Genomic DNA, 22,311 nt, shown 5'->3' with positions numbered 1-22,311 from the left:
TCCAAGGACAGATGGCATCTACCGCCAAACACGGAAGCCCTCCTGCTCTGCTCTGCCTGTTTCTCCAAGCCTCAGCCAGCCTGGCCCCCTGCACACAACACACACTCCCGGCGGCTCCAAAGGCTGCAGGGAGTTCATGTACCAGGACCAGGCAGATGTGACAGAAACGGCAAGTCCTGAGTCTGCTGGGGAGACATGGGCGGTGGGGGTGGGAGGTGGGAGAGGGCAGCTGAGTGCCCCAGGAGCTTCCAAAATGTGAATTTCTCAGGAACAGAGAAAGAAAGAAGGAGGCATAGCAACAACTGGCTCTGGGCAGTGAGCAATCCTGTCTGAAAATAAAACATTTTACAATCCACAACCGTGGCTCATTAAGAATGAATGGATCTACTGGTATAAATAGCACGCTGCATTAAGAAGTCAGGAAACAGCATATGCGTTTGATGGAAAAACGGCTGCCACCAAACTGCTTATTAGCTCAGTCGGCTGCAGCTCTCTGCTAATGAGACAGAGGTCTCGGGTTCAAAGCCATGTGGCTTTTTCGATCTTGGGCCATAGAATGTGTCACCATCCCCCCCAGCCCTGGTCAAGACGTTGGGAAAATCACTCTGGATACACAGCAACAAGCCCACAGCAAGCATCCCCCAGTTTCTGAACCATAGTATCCCTACTATAATGTCCAGCCTCTGCTTGAATGCTCCCAGTGACAGGGAACTCACCACCTCATGAGATATGAAATGCCCAATTCTGTGGTTCAGTGGCTATTAAGCCAGACACAGACTTCCTCTCGCTCTGTCCCGGCTGTGATTTTGGGGAAAGGCGCTTCAACTGGGCCTGCCTAGCCACATCATCTAGAATGTCCGATCGGATACAGGCTGGATGCATAAAAGGCAGCCTGAGCAGGAGGGGGTTGGGCTAATCCCATCCTCCCCATGTGTGGATGTGGGGTCCTGAGAGTGGGAGCAGAGGTGAGACGGAAGGGCTGCAGACTTGCAGGTGGGCAGGGGGTGGGGAATGGAGCTGATCCGAGAGTTCCCCGAGGAACCATACGCCCCCATCCCTAGAGGCCGTGAAAGCCTTCTTCTCCACCCCTGCAAATCCGAAAGCACACGCCAGTGTCAGCGGCTTTGCTCCGCGCTACCCTCACAGGGGAGGCGCGTGGGCTGGGATTCAGAAGTCCAGGTCCTCGGCCCTCTTGGCCGCAGCCTACGTGACCTTGGCCAGACATCCCCCTCCTCATCCATCACTTAGAGTCAATTTCAGGTCCAACATGGCCCCCCAGGCCGTTCCGAGGATCAGATGAAATAATGGCTAGGAGTCACGGAGCTGTGAGTGAGGCCAGCGCAGTGCCGATGACTTGGCTTTTCCCGGGGGACAGGAGACAGCGGCGTGGGGGTGGACAGGCAGCCTGAGGGGTCCCTCAGAAGGGCTGCTCCAGGTCAACCTTTGGAACTGAGCTGAACCAGACCACTCAACCCCGAAGCCTGCTTTCACCGGAATGCCAATAGAACCAGAGTCCAGGATTTAAAAAATTGCTTAAAGTCTCACCAACCAATAAAAGTGTTCATGAAACCGTGATTTTTCTTAAAATCCACCCAGCTGGAACACATCCAAAACCTTGAAGTACTTTTCCAGAACAGACCTGGAAGTGAGCTGGTGTGTAATTCTGTTCAGTTCCGTCCAAGAGCCTGTGCTCTGCTCAGGGGGAGGATTGGGGGGTGGGGGTGGTGCAGAGGGACCCGGGGGGAGGGACTGTGACCCAGGCCTCGGCAGGGACAGGAAAGTGAATTTACCTCTCAGCTACTGGGGGCTCAAGGCACCTGCCTGCGCCCAGCTGGGGCTTTTTGGGATCTGGGGCGGGGGGCGGCGGGCAGAGTGATTTGGCCACGCCACGGGGCTGTGACAAAAGCTTTAGATGATTGTGGGCTTTGCTCCCCGGCCCGGCCCCAGGCTCCCTGGGAGAGGCGAACGCAGCAAAGTCTCACTGATCCAGGAGTCAATCTCCGAGGAACCTCGGCTCTCTGGCTCCCATCTGAGGACAAGACAGACATCCTAGAATACCCTCAGGGCCCTGTATGGACCAGAGACTGGGGGCTTCAGCTCCTACCCCCACCCCACCTCAGGTGCTCAGTACCGTTGGGAAAGAAGGGGCAGACCCGCCACAGAGCAGACCCAGGCAGGGCTGCCTCCCAGTCACAGGTCTGGGGGCTGAAGAAAATCAGCCCCGTCCTGTTAGGTACTCTCAGCACTGGACTCCCCAAATCCTATCTGAGCAAAACTGCCCCATGCAACGAGTTCAGTCAGATAAAATCAGCTCTCCATTAACAGGGAATCAGCTCCTCGCAAGGCTGCCAAAGCAGAAAGCTTACTTTTCTAGCCTCTTCTTTCATCTTTCTTTTTTTTTTTGTCTTTTGTCTTTTGTTGTTGTTGCTATTTCTTGGGCCGCTCCCCCGGCATATGGAGGTTCCCAGGCTAGGGGTTGAATCGGAGCTGTAGCCACCAGCCTACGCCAGAGCCACAGCAACACGGGATCCGAGCCGCGTCTGCAACCTACACCACAGCTCACGGCAACGCCGGATGGTTAACCCACTGAGCAAGGGCAGGGACTGAACCCGCAACCTCATGGTTCCTAGTCGGGTTCATTAACCACTGCGCCACGACGGGAACTCCCTTTCTTCTTTTTTTTATAGCGATGGCTGGAACTGCAGCAACCATCTTGTGACCATGAGGGAAAGAGCAAGGATTACAAAGACATCTGTCCTGACGTTGCCGAGCTGCCGAACCAAAGCCTCAGTAGCTTCCTTTAAGCTTTCCAGTATACTAGGGAACTGTCACCTATTACCCAAATATGTCAAATTAATACCCCTACTTCCAGCAAATATCTTTCCATACCCAGCCAAGGGTAGGAATCCGGCTGAAAGGAAGGAAGCCTGCAGAAGAGGCGGGTCCAACTCTAAACGGATTAAGACCCAAGAGCCCACAGTACTGGTTCTGCCATATAGACCTTATATTTCATAGGGGAACAAAGAGACCCGAGAGGGCACAAAAACTGACTATGTTTATTGCGGCCATAACCTTGGCACAATGATCTGCCAAGGAAAAGCAGCGTAGACCACACATTTCAACCGGATTGATGCGGTAGGGGAATGAAAACCTCTCCCCAGAGGCAGCCGGGTCAGACCCAGGGCCAGTCACCAGGAGGAACTCAGGTCGCCCTGTTCCCCACTCCATCCTGGAGGAAGAAGGGAGGTCCTGCTAGGAGCAAGCTTGCAGGGGGCTCACCAAGGGGTCTGCAGGCAAGTCCTCGACCAAAATCAGCACTCAGTGTCCAGAGGGGGGAGACAGTGCCAAGTCAGGTAGTCAGTCCACCTGGTCTCCAGGGGTCAGAGAGCCGTCAGCTCTCCGTACTGAACGCAGCGGAAAGAAACACTTCTAGTCTTTCTCTAATCCATTCATTATGTTCTTTTTAATACTTAGATCTTTAATCTGTCTGTAATAGGTCTTGGATACACATGGAATGGAATGGAAATCTGATCATGCCTCTCTGGTTGTTAAATAAACCTGGTATTTTCCCAATGAATTGAAGAGCTACCTGTGTTTAAAAGCTCCCATACATCCTCAGGTCTATTATTTCTCTATTCTAGCCCACTAATCTATTTATTCATTGGGTTTTGGGGTTTTTTTTTGGCCACATCCACAGCATGCAGAAATTTCCAGGCCAGGGATTCGAATCTGAGCTATAGCAGTGACCACACCAAGTCCTTAACAACGAGGCCACCAGGGAACTCCTATGTATCTATTCTATGAATAAATATTCTATTTATTCTGGGGCCTAAATGCTAGTATTTCTCTTGATTATAAAAACTTTATAGCAAGCATCACTATTTGGTCAGGCAACTCCTCCCAATACCCTTGCTCTTAAAAAAAAAAAAAAAAAGCCTTGTTAAACCACTCTCTAGCTTCCTTACAAAGTTTTAAAATTGAAATATAATTCATATACTGTAAAATTCACTCATTGAAAGTATACAATTCAGTGGTTTTTAGTATAAAGTCATGCAACCATCACCACTCTCAAATTCCAGAACATTCTCACTACCTCTAAAAGAAAGCCTATACCATTCAGGCAGTCCCTCTCAGTTTCCCCACATCTTCCCCAGCCCATGACAACCACTCATCTACTTTCTGTCTTCTTGGATTTGCCTTTTCTGGACATTTCACATAAATGGAATCATATCCTCTACGGCCTTCTATGTCTGGCTGCTTTGGCTCAGCACATTGTTTGCAAGGTTTATCCATGTTATAGCACATGGCAGTGCTGCATTCCTTTTCAAGGCTCAGTAATATTCCATCACCTGATTATACTATATTTTGTTTATCCAATGGATAATGAAAACATTTCAATCCATTCCACTCTAAAAATGCTGAGAATCAGGGAGGAATTGTTATACTTATTAATTTGGAGTCCTGTCCTAAGAGTCCTGTCTGCCTTACTGTTCATGCCTTACTTTTTGTCCTTTGATAGGATTCTATAATTTTCTCCACATTCAATGTACAATCCCCCCTGCCCCTTTTCATGGCCTCACCTGTGGCATATGGAAGTTTCTGGGCTAGCGGTCTAACTGGAGGTGCAGGCCTCCGCCAGATGTGAGCCGCATCTGCGACCTACACTGTAGCTTGCAGCAATGCTGGATCCTTAACCCACTGAGCGAGGACAGGGATCGAAACTGCATCCTCACAGACACTATGTCGGGTTCTTAACCCACTGAGCCACAGTGGGAACTCTGAGCTGTAATTCTTTTTAGAAATTTGTTTTGGGGAGTTTTATAATTTTTGTGGTAATTATGAATGGATTCCACCCCCACCCCCCATTTCTACTTCTAATTAGTCAGTATGGAGAAAAACTGTTGAGTTTTTGGTTTAAACTATTGATTTATTTTGTGTCCTGTCACCTCCCAAATTCTCTGATAAGTCTGAGTGGGTTGTTCTAAGAGGCCCTCTTGGGTTTTCTTCGTATACAATGTTATCATTTGCAAATAATAGAACTTTTTCTTTTCTAAGAGCAACGGATTTTTTTATTTTTTTGCCTGGTTACAGCAGTTAAATACAACGAAATGCTGTCTGTCGAATGGTGGGGATGATGGAGGAACGCTTGCATTTTGACAGAACATGGTCCGTGCTTTACCAGTTCCTATGCTATTTGGTGTCCCATTTCGGCTTTTTTGGTAACCGTATCGTATTTAAGTAATTTCCTTTTATTTTCATCTTACTTCAACTTTTTATCTAGCAGATTTTTTTTTTTAAACCTTGCAAAGGAAAACATTTCAAAGCAAGATAGGAAACCTATAAACCGGAAAGCAAAAGAAAGACATGCTTGACTTCGGAAAAATGAAGAGAAATTGTGTGGGTGTCCCCCCCCCCCCCCCGGTTGTCTTTTTAGGGCCACACCCACAGCACATGGAAGTTCCCAAGTGAGGGGTTTACTCAGAGCTGCAGCCGCCTGCCAGAGCCACAGCCATGCCAGATCTGAGCTGCCTTTGCAACCTCCACCACAGCTTGTGGCAACACCGGATCCTTACCCCCTGAGCAAGGCCAGGGATCAGACCCACCTCCTCATGGATACTCACTGGATTCTTAACCTGCTGAGCCACCCTGGGAACTCCACAGAGATAAAGTTTTGGGAGAAGGAGAAAAGAGCTTTACTTCTTTGCGAGGCAAAGGGGGACACAGCCGGCTCATGCCTCCAAAAATTGGGTCTCCAGAAATTGCGTTTGAGTGGCACAATGCTGGCAGTGAGGACGAAAGTCAAACAGAACGTCAAGTCAAGGAGAAAAATATCTGCAACTCATTTCGTATCCCTAACACGTAAGGAGCATCTAGAAATTAGGTGCAAGAAATAAACAACATAATAAAAGATGAGCATTGGGTTTAAAGAGCAACTTTTTAAAAGAGGAGACGCAAGTAATCCATGAGGCTGGGGAGAGAGAGTCAACGAGCCAAGGTGGAAAATGAAAAATCATTTTTCATCTCGTATACTGGCTACAAGGATAAACACCGATAATATGCACGGCAGGCAAGGATGCAGGTAGAAGTGAATCTAAACAACTGGAACATTTTGGGAATACAGTTTGGTGATGTCCACTAAAATTTAAAACATATGACTCAGTTTTGGAAATCTGCCCCATGGCAATAAAAGCGTCGTGTACATTGCGTTTCAGCATTGCTCGCGGTGGCAAAAAGCCGGATACTATTTGAATGTTTCTCCATAGGTGGATAATTAAATCACAATACATGATACGATGGGATTTTATTCCACCATTAAAAAAGAATAAAGTAAAATCTATATCTATTGGCCTGGAGGGAGGCCCACGATTCTCTTTTAAAAGATAAAAGCAACACACAGAGTTATGGGTAAGAGCCAAACCAAATGATAACCCTGCATCAAGTATATGTTGGTAGGAACAGGGAAAAGGGGGTTTGGAGATGATGGCAGGCAGCAGAGGTTTTAATTTCTCATAGACTTTTGAATTGCTTCACTTATTAAAAGTAGATCCTGTATTCTCCTGTACTTAAAAACTAACAAAGAAAATTTAAAGGAAGAAGAAAAGGGACCTGCCGCAGAAACCCCAATCCATCTCACCCGATTGATTGCTCCGAGGGTGGCAAAGTTTGCGGTTTCTTTCTACTGGCTCCCCTTCCTCTTCCGAGTGCTGTGAGCTGGGATGGGGGGAGAAGCTGGGGGTCACAGATGTCCCAGCCCAAGAGCAGAGAGGGAGGGAGGGGGAGGGAGGAGGAGAGAGAGAAGGAGAAGGGAGCCTTGTGGGTGGGTGGTGGGGGGAAGCCAGAGAGGGAGCTGGTGCCAGGATCGGCTTCCAGGCCGGGGAGCAGGGACTGTGGGGCAGGAGGGGATGCTGGCTCTGGGGTCCCTGAAGACAAGAGCCCTGGAAGAAAACTGATCTAAAAGCCCATTGACCCAGGCCCCTATGAAAATCCCTCTGTAGGCCTTTCATGTATCCCAGAGCCGGGGGGTAGTTCATTCATTCTTCCATTCAACCATCTAATTAATAAGCCTCTGCCTTGTGCCTCTGCCCCACTCACTACATGCTGAGGAATCGGCCTGTGCAGGACAGATGTGGCCCTGCCTGCAGACAGCTTCCAGTGTGGTGGGGGAGCCCACACCCCAGTGCGGGGCACTCTGTTTTTGTCTGGCCCCAGCTCAGTTTGGGCTGAATGGGGTGCTAGGAGGGCCAGGCTTGCCAGAAGGCCCCGATCTGGAGCACAGATTGCAGCAGCACTCGGCCCCAGGACTGATGGGGCTGCGGACAGGGAGGGGTGGCTACTTGCCAGCTGCTTTGTGCGCTGGGAGCCTGGGGGGCTTCGAACTCAGACCGAGTTCACACCAGGGGGCCTCCACATTGCCTGGCCTGGCCTCAGTGCAAACTCGCTTAATAAACAGAGCCAAGTACAAGTGTGAAGGCCGCTGGCCTTCTCGCCCAAATAATTAAAAGGCCATCTGTATGTCTGGGCTGCTGAAGAGACAGAAGAAGGCTCTGCCCTTCCCCAGGGGCGTGTGTGTGTGCGTGTGTGTGTGCGTGTGTGCGTGTGTTGCATTGCTGCTGGAACAGACAGGGGTGGGGCCTCAGGGCTTCTCTTCCTCAAAGCCCTTAAAGCAAAACCATCTAAACCTGCCAGTGACCCCGGCTTCTGTTTCCAGGGATCCTCTGTCCTCCGTCTGAGGGACACAGATGCACCCAGATGGGGCTGGAGCAGGGCCAGGAGGAAGCCCCAGCGCTGCGGGTGGAAAAGGGACTCCCCTCCGGCTGCCTGCTGCCCCGCTCCACCTGCACTCGCCCCCGTCCCCACCAAGCTTGTCTGTGGTAGTGGTGGCAGGAGGCGGTGGGAAGGTGAGCTCCTGGGACGTGGACGTGCACACCGAGTCCAGGAGGATTAGCCAGGGAGGCCTTGGCTGCAAGAAGAGCTCGCCTGGCCGAGTGACGCCGACCCAAAAAACACCTGGAGAACAGACGCCACGCTGTTGCTGCCGGGTGCGTCTGGAAGGGCTGACCTACGGAGCATTTTTACTTCCTAAATTCTCTCATTTGAAATTTTTCAAAGCTGTATACGAAACATGCCTTGCTTTCATGACAGGAAAACCCAAGTGCAAATGACGTGAAGCCAAACGCCAGGTCATAATCCAAAGACAGGGCTATTCGAGAGGCGCTCAGAAGCAGCCTTCTTGGGTCCACTGTCCTCAGCCTGGGAGAACCCTTAGCCTTCCGGCGGCCCTGTCTCGTGTAGGAGCCTAAAACCCTGAGTTTGGGGCTGAAACTCAGGCACCTCAGGGCAGAAGGAGCCAGAAGGCAGGACCCCAACTTTTGGTCCCAGCTCTGCCGCACACCAGCAAAGTGCTCCTCTTCTTGGGGCCTCAGGCTACTCATCTGTAAAACGGAGCAACGAAACACCCGCCCTGTCCACCCCTGGAACCTGCTGGGAGACTAGGCACTTTGAAGATAAAATCACAAACACTAAAGCGTCATGAAAGCAGTGGAGAGCCATCGACTACCCCCGGTAACGGCGGCAGAGCGGGGCAGAGTTTCCTGCCGATGGTGGCCACCTGGCATGCACCCTCATCAGTGCAGCCACCACAAACACCTGGGGCCCTGGGCACAAGGTCACTCTGGTTGTTAGGACCCGGGAAGCCAGGAGTCCCCACTTCCTGAGACACAAGACAAGTGCCGAGAGGCGGTGGTACTGGCCCACCTTGGAAAGACGCCTTTTCTTTTCTTTTCTTTCCCTCCCTCCCTCTCTTCCTTCCGTTCCTTCTTTGGCTGCACCTGCTGCATATGGAGGTTCCCAGGCTAGGGGTCAATTTGGAGTTGGAACTGCCAGCCTACACCACAGCAACGCCAGATCCAAGCCACGTCTGCAACCTACACCACAGCTCACGGCAATGCTGGATCCTCAACCCACTGAATGAGGTCAGGGATTGAACCTGCATCCTCATGGATCCTAGATGGGTTCTTCACCCACTGGAGCAACAACAGGAACTCCAAGAGGCATGTTTATACTTTGCAAAAACCCTCAGCTAACATCACATTTCTGCCCAGACCTCTAATGCTGTTCATAGCACCCTCGCCCCTAAATTAGTGCCCGGGGGTAAAACGGCCCTCTGCAGACCCTCCTGCTGCAATCAAGCTCCCTGCTAGGGTCCAGCTGCCCACGTGGTGCAGGTGGGGAGCCAAGGGCACAGAGGTGGATGGAGACCAGCGTGAGCCACTTGGAAGTACCTTGGGCATTGGCCTGGTGCCCAGGGCACTGCTTGCCTGGCTGACGGCCCGAATGTTGGCTGCTGTCCCAGGAGAGGGGGGCCTGGGGGGCTTACCTCTCCCTCGAGCCCACGTGTAGACGCGGCTGGTCTCAGTGCTTCTGGGCTCTGGCTCGGTTGGCTCCACAGGCAGCGGTTGGAAGTGGGGGTGACTGGCCTGGCCGGGGGTCTTCAGGGGCAGGATGTACTTGGGGATCCCTTTGTAGAACCAGGCCCCCGACCTCTTCCAGACCTGGGCGGGGAGACAGCGACTCAGAGCACAGGATACAGAGCAGCCTCCCTGGACGGTGCTCCCTGCCGGCCCTCCCTCCCCTCCTGCTGGAAAGGGCTGGGCGCTGTGCAGGGCACCCAGAAGGCTCGCAAGGAGCCACTGCTGTCCTCTTGCCCACCCCGCCCTCGAGGCTCTGGACAGAGGGACGAGGAGCTGGAGGAAGAGCAGGACTGGCCATGACCTGGTCTTGGCCGCGGTCTAGGACAACGTCTCGGGATGTGATCATCTCTGCAGGCGCACGGACAGGCCCGGAGCTCAGAAAGAGCCACAGATTAGAATTCAGAGCAGCCCCCGCGACAACGTCCCTGAACCCTTAATGCCTGCTTCGGAGGCTGCCAAGGGCTCCGTGACCTCTTTTCTGATGAAGGGAATGCATTTGGGGCCTTTGGGAAGAAGAACGCGAGCGCGTGAAGGAAGGATGTGACCTTTTCCCCAAGGAGGAAGGCTTGGCGGGTCAGAGCAGACGTGCCGGGGTTGAATCCTGGACCTGTCACCCCCGAAGCCCGGAGATTTGGACGCATTAACCTTCCCGACCCTCGCTTCCATTATCAGTAGGTGGGATGCAGGGACAGCGCCATCTCCGGGCCCCCCCGTGAGGTCAGACTCGCTAATGCATGTAAGTTCCTGCAGCCCAGGGCCGGGCGGGGCGCAGGGCAGCCACTTGACAGACTTGGTCCCCACACCCATCCCTGTCACCCTCCTCCTCCTCTCGTCTGATGAACGTGGGCAGCTTTACAACCAGGGGACCTGGTCCCCTATGCAAAAGGGAGAATTTATAATCCGAAGGCCAGAGTCTGCCCTGATTCTCTAGAGAATGGTGTTTCCCACTCCACCCAAACTTTCTCTGTACAGCACTGGTTCTGTGGGATGTTAGCAGGAGCCAGGCAAAAAAAAAAAAAAAAAAAAAAGAAAAAAAAGAAGAAGAAAAGAAAAAGAAAAAGATGTTTTCAATCATCTGTACCAGGAAGCACTAGATTAACCCAAGCTCCATCACTGCAGGACTTCTCAGAGCCTTTAATATACCAATGCACAAAGAGTTCTCCAATAGGGTGAAAGGACATCCAGTGCTTCCCACATGGAACCTACCTGGCAGGTTTTTCTAGAGAAACTGAACCTTGGGAACCAGTCTGCATAACCTTAACTGTAGCCCTTCACTGTAGAGCACTGACTGTTCCCTCGCTCCTTACGCCCAGAGTGCCCGGCCCGGGACCCCTGAGTCCAAACCCTGTCCCTGGCATGAATCACTCAGCCCTCCCTCTCAGTTCCCCTGCGCAGAAGGGCTTGCTTTACCGCGTGGCTTTTGAATACCATGGAACCCATCTGGTGGGATGGGTGCTTCGAGGAGACGCCTTGGAAAACCCTTTTGGATCCTTTCACAACCCTCCTCTGAGATGTATTTATATTTTTGAATCAGTAACACATGCTCGCGATCTAAAAGTCACAAAGTGTGAAATTAAAAAGTCTCCTCTCCCATTCCCAGGGGCAGCCGGGGAGAACTGTTCTTTGAGGAGGCTCTATTATCGTCCCCACTTTGCAGATGCAAAAACCGAGGCTCAGACAAGTTAAGAAGTTTGCCCAGTGCCAAGCTACCGTTCCCCTGGCCTCTGCCCTGCACCAGAGGTCCCAGTCTAATCCCAACAGCTTACAGATAGAAGCAGGGGGGCTCCCTAAGCTGAAGCTGAGTTGGGGGATAAATCCTCAGTGGGTCAGACATGGTCAAGGACACGAGGGTCTGGGAGCCCAGATGGCAGAGAAGTGCCATGTAGGGAGAGGAAGTGCGCCAAGGCCACCCTGACACTGCAGAATGGCTGCGTGGCTCTGAGGACAGGTGCCCAAGCCCAGAAGGCCATGGGGGGCTGGCGAGGTATTCACTCGGCCTCCCTCTAAGCAAAGCCCTGGGCACCTATCAGTGCTGGCTTTGCCTGCCCTCCCTCAGGCGTGCCAGCCTCCTGCCCTGCATGCGCTGGGCTGGGGGTGGGGATGGGGCAGGGACCACATGAGGCAAGCCCTTGAGCACCCTCTGTGAACAGTGGGGTCTAGGTAGGCTTAGGACCTGCACCATAATGCCTCCCTGACTCCTGCTGTGGATGCTGCTTTGCCTTTTTTTTTTTTTTCTGCCTGAGAAATGCACAGGTAGCACGCAAAATTAGGGTAACAACAAAAAAGCAAAATAAAGAAACTGTAGGTCCCCATATTGTCACCCCACAGCCACGCAGAGCCCAGCTTGACAATGTGCTGTGAATTATCTTACACCCTTTCCCGGGCATAGACACAATTTTTTCAGTCCTTTTTCTTTTTTCTTTTTGAGGCATGGGTTCATATAGATTCCATGACACTTAACTATCTATCAGAGCAGTTGTTCTGTGTTAATATGTAATGGTCTCCACATGAAACTACTATGGTTCTAGAGTTTGGATTTATTGAACTTAATTAAATCAACTCCCCACCGATGGACATTTAAATTGTTGCCGATGTTTCACTCCTGTGAACAGTGCTGCGGCCATCACCTTGGCACAGCCATCACCTTGGCACCCCCCGCAGCAGGCAGGTGTCGGTTCCTGCCCTCGGAAATACTCCCGGGAGTGGAACTGCCGGGTCAAGGGATGGGTGTCCATTTAGATGCCGTGTATCAGCAGACTGCCCTCCAGAAAGAAAAGCCAGCCCTCCAACCGGGCACTTGGGGTCTCCAGGGAGGCGACCCCACACTGTGCCCTTAACGGTGTGAAGATGCACAGAACATTTACCATGGCAACCATTTCGAAGGGTACCGGCAGTGTGTTAAGTACATTCACACTGTGGGGTAGTCCATCCCCAGAACTCTTTTTATCTCGTGAAACTGAAATTTTACCCTTAGGACAACTCCCTGCCCCTTCTCCCCCGAGCCCCAGTGACTGCTGATCTGCTTTTTGTATATGAACTTGCCTCTTCTCGGTACTACCAGAATCATATATTATTTGTCTTTTTTTCCTTCTCTCCTTTTTAGGGCCGCACCTGCAGCATAGGCAGGTTCCCAGGCTAGGGGTCGAATCGGAGCTGTAGCTGCCGGCCTACACCACAGCCACAGCAACACAGGATCCAAGCCAAGTTTGCGACCTACACCACAGCTCACGGCAACGCCGGATCCTTAACCCACTGAGCAGGGCCAGGGATCAAACCTGTGTCCTCATGGATACTAGTCAGGTGCTGTCCTCAAGGTTCATGAGCACCTGCCAGAACGTCTTCCTTTATGCGGCTGAATAGGACTCTGTTTTACGAATACACAGAATATTATTCATTCATATGTCGATGGACACTGGGGTGGCGTCCCCCTTCTGGTGAGTCCTCTATGCCTACCATCCAGGAGGGAGGCTCAGGGCGCCTCTGCTCACCACTGATCTTCAAGCGCCTAGCACACACCTGGCACACAGTAGGCGCTCCAGAAACACAGGCTGAATGACTCAGTTGGCGGCTATGGTTTGGTTGCCGGATCACGTCCCAATCCACACAAAGCCTGTCTCCTTCCTGGGGAAGTGGCCTGAGGGCGTCACCCAAGTTCTTGTAATTAATCAAGCGGAATTACTGTTTGAGATGAAAAGAGGGTCAAAGGGGAAGCTCCGAGCAGGGTGAGCCGGTGCGCCTCCCTGACTGTGAACCCCAGGCCACAAGGGAGCCACGTGCTCGTATCCCTGAGACCCATGGCCTGGCTGCCCCTGCCCGCCCTGGCATATCACTGCTTGTGGGCCCCACGCCACCAGCCTCACTTCCTGCTGCAACAGCCTACACCTCCCACCCGCTTAAAAAACACTAACCTGTCATGTGCTTCTGGGAAACAGGATAAAGAGCACAGGATCCAAAGTACTAGGTTGTATTATAGGAAAACGGCTGATATTCAACCTTTTATTTTTATTTATTTATTTATTTCGGTATTCAACCATTGTGACCTATAAATATCCCTGTCAATTTCACACAAGGCACCCCGATATTTATGCTCAGCAGGGGCCATGGCCCCAAGGGTCTGCCAGGCCTGCAGCACGTCCCTGGGGCCCAGGGGGCGAGTGAGTTCATTGTCACGGGGCCTCGGGGTATCTGTTGCTCTTGAGCTGGCACTGCAGCCCGGGTGGAGGCCGGATGCCGAGGGGCAGAGACCGGATCAGCCTGGCCGGTGATCCCAAAACTTTCTGAGTCCCCAAGGCAGGGGGATGAGAGCATGCAGGGGCATCCCCTGGTATGAAGGCCGGGTGGGGGGGGGGGGCACGAGATGCATCAAACACACTGTCAGTGTTTTGGAAAACGCCTTCCACATGGGAGAGCAGGACTGGCGAGGGGAAGGGCGAGGGATTCTGGTTCTGAGCAGTAGCATCCCTGCTGCCCCCCCGCCACCGCCCCTGCCGCCAGTCCCTGCACATTCTCTGCAGGACACACCTTCTCTCATCTCGCCACCCATCCCCACCCTGCAAACCGCACAGCAGCAGCTTTTAATCACGTGATCTCCGCTCTCTGCCTCTGAGCCCATCACCTACGGCCTGGCATCTTCCTTTGACCCCCTCCCAGAGAACAGCGGCAGGAAAAGCCCTCCGTGGGAATGAACCCCTAACCGCCCTGTCTAGGGCTGCAGATGGGAAAACCTTCACTTGCTGCAGAAGCTCCGCGATTCTGCAGAGCCCGGCGCTGCTCCCCACGTGTGGTTTGCTGTGATAAGGCCAGCGAAGCAGCCAGCCTTGAAAATGCCATTTAACGAGAAAAGACCCGCACGGCCGCCATGGCCCTTGTGGCAGGGGTGGCGGTGGGGGCCTCGATCCTCTGCTGGCACTGCTTCCAGCTCTGTGCTCTGCTTTGAGGTTTTCATTCCGATTTCAGCTCACGGCCAACCTGACTGCAGATACTGATGGGTATTAGCCAAGCTGCTCCCTGGGAATTTTAATTACCATGATAACAATCGCTAATCATCGGCATTTCCTAAATGGCTGTGGCTGGAGAAGGTGGTAATTGGCAGGCCCTGGTGGACAGAAGGGCAGGCCTAGGGGGTGGCCGCTGTGGAGGGTGCGGGAGGGGTGGCCCTAAGACCTTTGTCCCCGTCCACTGCCCTGCCAGTTCGGTGTGTTACCGCCTCTCCCTGCCTCCCAGGCAACTGGGAAGTGCACCTGCATGAACTCAGGTGAGGTGTCACACTCCCCCTCCACAGGTCGGAGCAGGGGACAGCCTGTGGCCTTTGCACATGCTGTTCCTTCCAGCTGGAGTGCCCTTCCACCCTCGGCTCCAGGAAGCAGGGACACTTCCCCTAGGAAGTCTTCCGTGTCACCCAGGGCAGAATCAGAGTGCCTCTGCCCTGCTCTTGGAGGCCACGTGGCACTGCTGCCCCAGTCCCACAGCCCGCTGGGAAGCTGTGAGCTCTTCAGGGGCAGGGCTGTGCTGGAGCCCACCCTGTATTCCCAGGAGCCAGCAAGGAGCCTGGGTGTGGCAGGAATGTTGCTGCCTGAGTGATTGAATGAACAAATCAAGAAGGCGAAGCAAAGGCACTGTCTCCAGGGGACAAAGCATGGTGCTCTGCCTTCAGGGAAACCAGATCTGTTTGCTCAACAAGCTCCGCTCTTGAAAAACCATGGGAAATGGCCTGTTAGTGATCGTTTCTGAAAGGGTCAGCCCACTCTGGCAAGACAGACAGATAGACAGACACACACACACAGTGCTAGCCTCCCAGGAGCCCTAAGAGGCCAGCTGGCCTCCACAGCATGGCCAATAAGGCCCCAGAGCTCTCTGCCAAACCCTGTCCCCACCCTCCCCTTGCCCCCTCCCTCCCCCACAATGGGGATCAGCCAGACACAGCCGCTCCCCCTCCCAGACCACGCTAAGCCAACTCATGGCTCCAGGCCTTTGAACAGGCTGTTCCTTCTTCCGTCCCTGGGCTGGGATCATGAGATCCAGCCTTTAGGAACTTTCAGCCAGAAACTTCCATAGAACCGTGCAGGCGCCCCCCACTGCCATGCATGCACGGCGTTTGTTTTGAATGCCTATCTACATGTCTGTTTCTTACACCAAAGAGAAAGCTTCATGATGGGTGGAGCCCCAGGCCCCCGGCACCTGCTGCCACACGCTAGATGCCTAACAGACCCGTCAGCTGAGAGTACGGAACCCATGTTCCAACTCCAGGATTTAAGGAACTCAAGTTACTTAAGGGAGACACTGGCCCTTAGAGGGCGCTACGGGCTGAACCACAGTTTGGCTCCATCCCCAAGTTCATGTGTTGAAGCCAAAGCCCCCAAGGTGATGGTATTTGGAGATGGGGGCCTTTAGGAAGTAAATAGGCTTAGATGAGGTCCTAAGTGTGGGGCACTCGTGATGCGATTATTGTCCTTATAGGAAGGGACACCAGGAGTTCCCGTCGTGGCTCAGTGGTTAACGAATCCGACTAGGAACCACGGGGTTGCAGGTTCCATCCCTGGCCTCGCTCAGTGGGTTAAGGATCCGGTGTTGCCGTGAGCCGTGGTGTAGGTCGCAGACGTGGCTCGGATCCTGCGTTGCTGTGGCTCTGGTGAGGGCTGGCAGCTACAGCTCCGATTAGACCCCTAGCCTGGGAACCTCCATATGCCACGAGAGCGGCCCAAGAAATGGCAAAAAAAAAAAAAAAAAAAAAAGAGGGACACCAGAGAGCTTGGCTTTCTTTCCTCTGTGTGGGATGCAGCAAGATGGAAGAGAGCTCTCGCCAGGAGCTAAGTGTGCTGGCACCTTGGTCTTGAACTTCCAGCTCCAGGACTGTGGGAAATAAACTCCTGTGGCTTAAGCCGCTTGTCTAAGTTAGTTTGCTGTGGCAGGCTGAGTCAAGACAGAGAGAGAAGCTGCTTGGGAGGTCGTAGTAGGTTAACCATGGCCCTAAATTATTTTCCCCTCCTTCCATCCATAGGCGGCATCTCACAGAGAACAGACTTGCGGTTGCCAAGGGAGCGAGGGGGGAGTTTGGGGTTAGCAGAGACCAACCGTCACACACAGGATGGACAGACAACAAGGTCTTACTGTACAGCACAGGGAACTAGAGTCAGTATCCTGTGACAAACCATAATGGAAAAGAATACGAATAAGAATGTATTTGTATATATTCCATCACTTGCTGTACAGAAGAAATTAACACAACATTGTAAATCAACTATACTTGAATAAAATATTTTTTAGAAGTTCCGTGGTGGCGCAGGTGTAACGAACCCAACTAGCATCCAAGAGGAAGCAGGTTCAATCCCTGGCCCTGCTCAGTGGGTTAAGGATCCAGCGTTGCCATGGGCTGTGGTGTATGTAGATCACAGACATGGCTCGGATCCCATGTTGCCATGGCTGTGGTGTAGCTCCAATTTGATCCTCCGCCTGGGCACTTCCATGTGCTGTGGGTGCGGCCCTAAAAGGCAAAAAATAAAATAGTGAGTTTTATTTATTTTTTTAATATATTTGTTTAAAGAGGTGGAGTCTCTTTCCCCAAACCCTTGCATCTGGTCTAAGCTTGTGATTTGCTTTGACCCACAGAACGAGGCAGAAACGACATGTGACTTCTAACCGGTCTCAAGAGCCAGGCGCTTCCTGTTTTGCCCCTGGGAGCACAGCTGCCATCAGGTGACGGAGCCTCGTCCAGTGTATGGAAGATGAAAGGCCACAAGGAGGAGAACCAAGACTCCCCCCGACCGCCAACATCTGACACCAGCTGCCGAGGGGTGTGCCTTGGATCCCGACCTCAGATGACAAGAGCCCTTGAATGACGTCAGGAGATACCAGCAAAAGAACCACCCTCCTGACCTCAGCGCAACCTGCAGAATCGTGAGCCAATAAATGGTTCTTGTTTTCAGCCATTTAAGCCACCAAACCTCTCATGAGACATCCAACCTCTACAGACTTCTAGAAGAAGAAACAACTGCATGTGTTGCTAATTAACTGAGTAATGTAGGAAAGTTAAATTTAGGCACTTAAAATATATATAGGCTCATTCATCAGATACAAACACCAGGCTATGAGAAAGGAAAAATCGGAGAATAAGAAGAGGTCCTCGGAAATTAAAAATGTAGTGCACGTATATAAAAATGTAACAGAAAGGCTGGAAGATAAAAATGAGAAAATCTGGAATGATAAGAGACAAAAATGTTCAATTTGAGGGGTCAAATTCCCGATAACAGACTCTCCAGTAAGAGAGCAATAGAAAAACATTGCCAAAGCTGAAGTAGGCCATGAGATTTCAGATTTGAAGGTTTAAAATTGACTATAAGATAGGAAAAATGAAAAGTAAAAGAGACATATCCTCATAAAATCGCTTCGTTACAAATATAGAAAGAAGGTCCTAGAAGCTTCCAGAAAGGAGAAAAGAGGTCTCCTACAAGGAGCGGCATCAGACTCACCATCGGCAACACTCACCATCGGCAACACTGGATGCTAAAGAGCATGCATCTAAAATCCTACCAAATTATCTATTAAACAAGAAGACAGGATAAGGGGAGTTTTAGACTTGCAAGGGCTCCAATTTTTCTATGCACATTCTCTTTTTAAGAAGTTACTTCAGGCTGCAATCCAGCAAAACCCAGGTGAAAAACAAGGAAGAGGAAAACACAGGATCCTGGAAACCGTCTCCAATGCGGGAGGTGGGTTGAAGGGAAATGCCACGAAGACAGCTCCCTCACCCTCCCACTCCCCCACCCCCAGTGGCATCCATGGCATTGGAAGTTCCTGGACCAGGGACTGAATCTGAGTCGCAGCATCGCCAGACCCTTAACCGACTGCCCTGGACCAGGATTGAACCTGCGCCTCTCCAGCAACCTGAGCTGCTGCAGTTAGATCCTTAACGCACTGTGTCACAGTGGGAATTCCCAAAAGACAGCTTTCGGTAAACAGGGCAGAGCTAGGAAAGGGCCTGGAGGGGTTTCTGAGAGAAGACGACTCCACGCAACAGATGCTAAAATCAATAAGCTGCATAAAAGGACAGAGAGTTCCATTATTCTCTGTCAGTGAGACAAAAGGGCAATGAACAATTCCAGAGAGAACGAAAAATCATACCAGAAAATCATGGGCCAAATATCGGGTAACTTAAAATGTGATGTTGTTTTAGGAAATAAAGAGTTAATAAGAAATCCACTGGATCTTGTACTGGGAACATTTTCCTCTGAGCGGTTCAGGGGTCAAGGTATCACAAATGATCAAAATGTGATCGTCATATACCATTTGACTCTGAGGTGCTTACTGGTTACAAAAGAATAAAAATTTAAATTCATCACCATCACCAGAATAATTTTCTTTTTTACAGCTGCACCGGCGGCACATGGAGGTTCCTGGGCTAGGGGCTGAACTGGAGCTACAGCTGCCAGCCTATGCCACAGCCTGGGCAATGCTGGATCAGAGCTGCATCTTCGACTTATGCTGCAGCTTGTGGCAACGCCAGATCCTTAACCCCCTGAGTGAGGCCAGGGATTGAACCCACATCCTCATGGAGACAAGGGCGGCGCCTTAACCCACCAAGCCACAAGGAACTCCAAATTCCTAAGAATGATTGACACACATTTTGTGTCTGACACCATTCCAAGAATTTTATCTCTAACTTACTTAACGCTTGTCAAGTTCCTATGGCGTGGGTCCTATCATCAGCTCTGTTTTGCAAACGAGGAAACCAGGCACAGAGAGAAGAACGTGGGCCACAAATAGGGAAGAAGAACAAAATACGAATCCGGCTGTGGATCCTGCCCTCGTCACTCCCCTACAGAATCACATACAGGTTTGGAACCGTAAACGCTCTTTATTGTTTTTCAAGTCTTAGAATTAACCTAGAGACAGGTGTTCTGTTTTCTCAGTTTCCATATTTGTCTCTTTGGTATCCACTAATCACAGGGCCAAACCAATGGCCAACGTCGTTCACCTCTCCCCTGCGATGCAGCTTCTGTGGGCAAGCAAAAGAGCTACTACAAACCTTCCAACCAGTCCTGCATCCACACCCCAAGCATCTCCTTTAGCTAACTCTCCCTCACCAAGCCAACATCCCCTGTGCTCTAACTCAACACAGCACCAGGCACTGGGCCACTAAGGCCAGCCCCCAGGCCCCAACATCTGTTGGACCTAGTCCAGATAGCCACTGCTAAGATACCGACCCTGCCCTGCCCTGCCTTTCCTGTAGAAACCTCATTAAAGGCTGTGGCTTTCCCTGCACTCCTTTCTGCCTCCTGACTCAATCTGGTGCTTTCCCACGTGGCCCTGTGCGGCCTGGCACACCCCCCTCTCTTGGGCAGATACACAATAAATTCTTCTTTCAATGGCATTCTTCCCCTGTCGCCACTCGGCCACCTTGGCAAATTAAGATCCAGGTGCAAATCACAAAGCATGGAAGAATGAATTACGGCGAAAGAAAAATCTAAGCGTACGATCGTGGCAATCTATTAGAAGAGGTATCATCCAGAAAAGGAGGGAGCTGAGAGTAAGGGAGGGAAGAGTAGAGCCGTTTACACCCACAACTCGAGCAGAGGGTGTCCAGGGGTGGATGTTAAAAGTTGATGGGAGAAGAAAGGCAAATAGAATACAAAGGTACAAATTTAATCAGAGTTAAAAATAATCATGGCATCAAAAATTAGGAGGAGAGACGGGAAGCGGAGTAGCCCAAGCTACCCAGCTCCTCACCTTTCAGAGCGTGGCGTCGGTAGAGTAGGTGAGGCTGACAAACCAAGGAAGTGGAAGTCGTGGCAGGAGCCAGCGCGGGGTTGGTGATGGGCTGGGGAAGGGAGGGGCTGGGCAGGCGACTGCCACCCTCCTGCATATGCTCTTCAGCACAACTGGATCTTTTTTAAAAGCACATGCATGTATGACTTTGATTTAAATGGAAGTATAACAGATTGGTAATTGGATGTGGATGTTATTAAATCCCTGGGCTCCTTGGCAGGTTGACACATGGGGAATCGGACAGCCTATGGCTGGTACATTCAATCTGGATGTGCTTCAGGGAGAAAAGCTGGTAGGAAAGGAAAAGAAAGCAGTAATTAAATTTTTTTTTTTTGTAGTGGCGCAAGATAGGAAAGGCTTAGCCAAGTTATGAAAACACCAGCATGAGTTCACCACCGCTGACACTTCCACCGCTGCAGAGAAGCAAGCTCCCGCTCGGAAGTCACTGCACCCACCTGACCCCCGGGAGTCAGAATTTTGACAATGGGGAAAACATGGGCAGGTTTTCAAAGGGAACCAGGGTTTCCCAGCATAAAGGCAGAAGGAGCTAGATCCCGTGGAAAACAGGAAGGGCCCCGGGGCATTGTGCTGCTGGTTGGAAAAGATGCTGCTCTCAAGGCTACTGGGCAGCACCCTCTGACCCGGTTTCCATGGTGACAAGCTGAGCGTGAAAAGCCATGGTTACCACTCAGGACAACACGCTGATATTGAGGGAGGCGAGTCAATGCGAGATGGGCTAATAAAACACACACATTTGTTTTCACATCTTATTTTCTTCTGGAGATCCCATCTGTCGGGTCAAACCAGAAGCGGACCTTCCTACTTGACGGCTGGGTTACCTGCTGCCCTACTCAAGCAGGATGGAGACGCAGAAGGCATACAGTGTGTGGGCTGTGACTGGGAGGTTTCTCCAGCGTGTGCAGCGGGTGGGGCCGGGGCAGGTGTAAAGCCGGTCTTACACAACGGCAACCACGCAATCTGCTGAGCTGTGTACCTGCCTCTGTAATCTGGAAAAGGGCTGTGATTCTCAACCCCCCCAAAGAGGCTGTGGACCCTACCAGCAACGGCTGAAAACAGACATGCATCCAGTCTTCCCCCCAAATTGCTCAAAAGTATACTCCAGGTGACCCACAGCTGAGCTGAAACAAAAAGCTCAGGAACGGAGGACTCAGTGACACCAGAAAACTCACTGTGATCCATAAAGTAAATTACAGACAGAATTGGTCTAAATGACTAATGTAAATATGACTATGAAATAACAAAAAAGGGGAAAGAAACCAGTCTTAAAAAGTAGATATAAGATCATCAGTAATACTAATAATCTGACCCCACATTCGAGATTGTCTCAACAAAAGACAAGAAGTGGCAGGCGAAAAAAAGTTGTTGGATTCCCCGCGCTCCCTGGCAAGCAGAGTTAATAGATACCGCTTCTAGTTTTTTCTTTTTACGTTCACGCCTGTGGCATATGGAGGTTCCCTGACTAGGGGTCGAATCGGAGCTGCCGCTGCCGGTCGACGCCACAGCCAGAGCCACGCCGTATCTGAGCCTCAGCTGTGAACTACGCTGCAGCTCACAGCAAGGCTGGATCCTTAACCCACTGAGCAGGGCCAGGGATCAAACCCATGTTTTCATGGATACTAGTCGGGTTCTTAACCTACTGAGCCACAACAGGAACTCCAGACACTGTTTCTATTATAATGGAAGTGATTAGACAAATTTGGTTTAAGAGTCATATATGCATATATACACCTGTTTATCTGTCTGTCTGTCTGTCCAAGACAACCAGCAGAATTAAAACTAGGGTTCGTCATGCTGGAACACCTGATTTTCTAACTATTTCTTTGTCTTTTTCTTCCTTCTTTCTCCATCCTTCTCTTACTTTCTTGTTTCAAAATTTTCCCCTTGTTCTTGCCTTCTTTTCCTTCGATAGGAATTAAGTTCAGAGTGGCCATCCTTCCTAATGGCCTGTTGGTCTGTCTCAGGAGGGGGCAGCTTACAAACAACTTCTGACGAGGGAGTTGGCAGCATTTATTCAGGACCTCCTTTGGGAAGACTGAGTGATGGGGCACTCCTGTCGAGG

At 51.3% G+C, this 22,311-nt stretch overlaps 1 protein-coding gene across 9 annotated transcripts in view; it reads right to left on the bottom strand.

The window, feature by feature from the left end:
* Positions 1 to 22,311, bottom strand: part of RPH3AL (rabphilin 3A like (without C2 domains)) — a 156,222-nt gene that overhangs the window by 20,451 nt on the left and 113,460 nt on the right. For 6 of the 9 annotated variants that reach the window (XM_047759279.1, XM_047759283.1, XM_047759278.1 and 3 more), the window contains one exon: positions 9,377 to 9,551. The exons of the other annotated variants lie outside the window; for them this stretch is intronic. In XM_047759279.1, coding sequence (XP_047615235.1) covers positions 9,377 to 9,551 — 175 coding nt within the window. The remainder of the gene's footprint in view (positions 1 to 9,376; positions 9,552 to 22,311) is intronic. 9 annotated transcript variants of the gene reach the window in all.

This window comes from Phacochoerus africanus, chromosome 14 (genome assembly GCF_016906955.1).
Source record: "Phacochoerus africanus isolate WHEZ1 chromosome 14, ROS_Pafr_v1, whole genome shotgun sequence".
NCBI lineage: Eukaryota > Metazoa > Chordata > Mammalia > Artiodactyla > Suidae > Phacochoerus > Phacochoerus africanus.
Note: the sequence above shows the minus strand (reverse complement) of the source record. Positions and strands in the feature narration are given on the sequence as shown.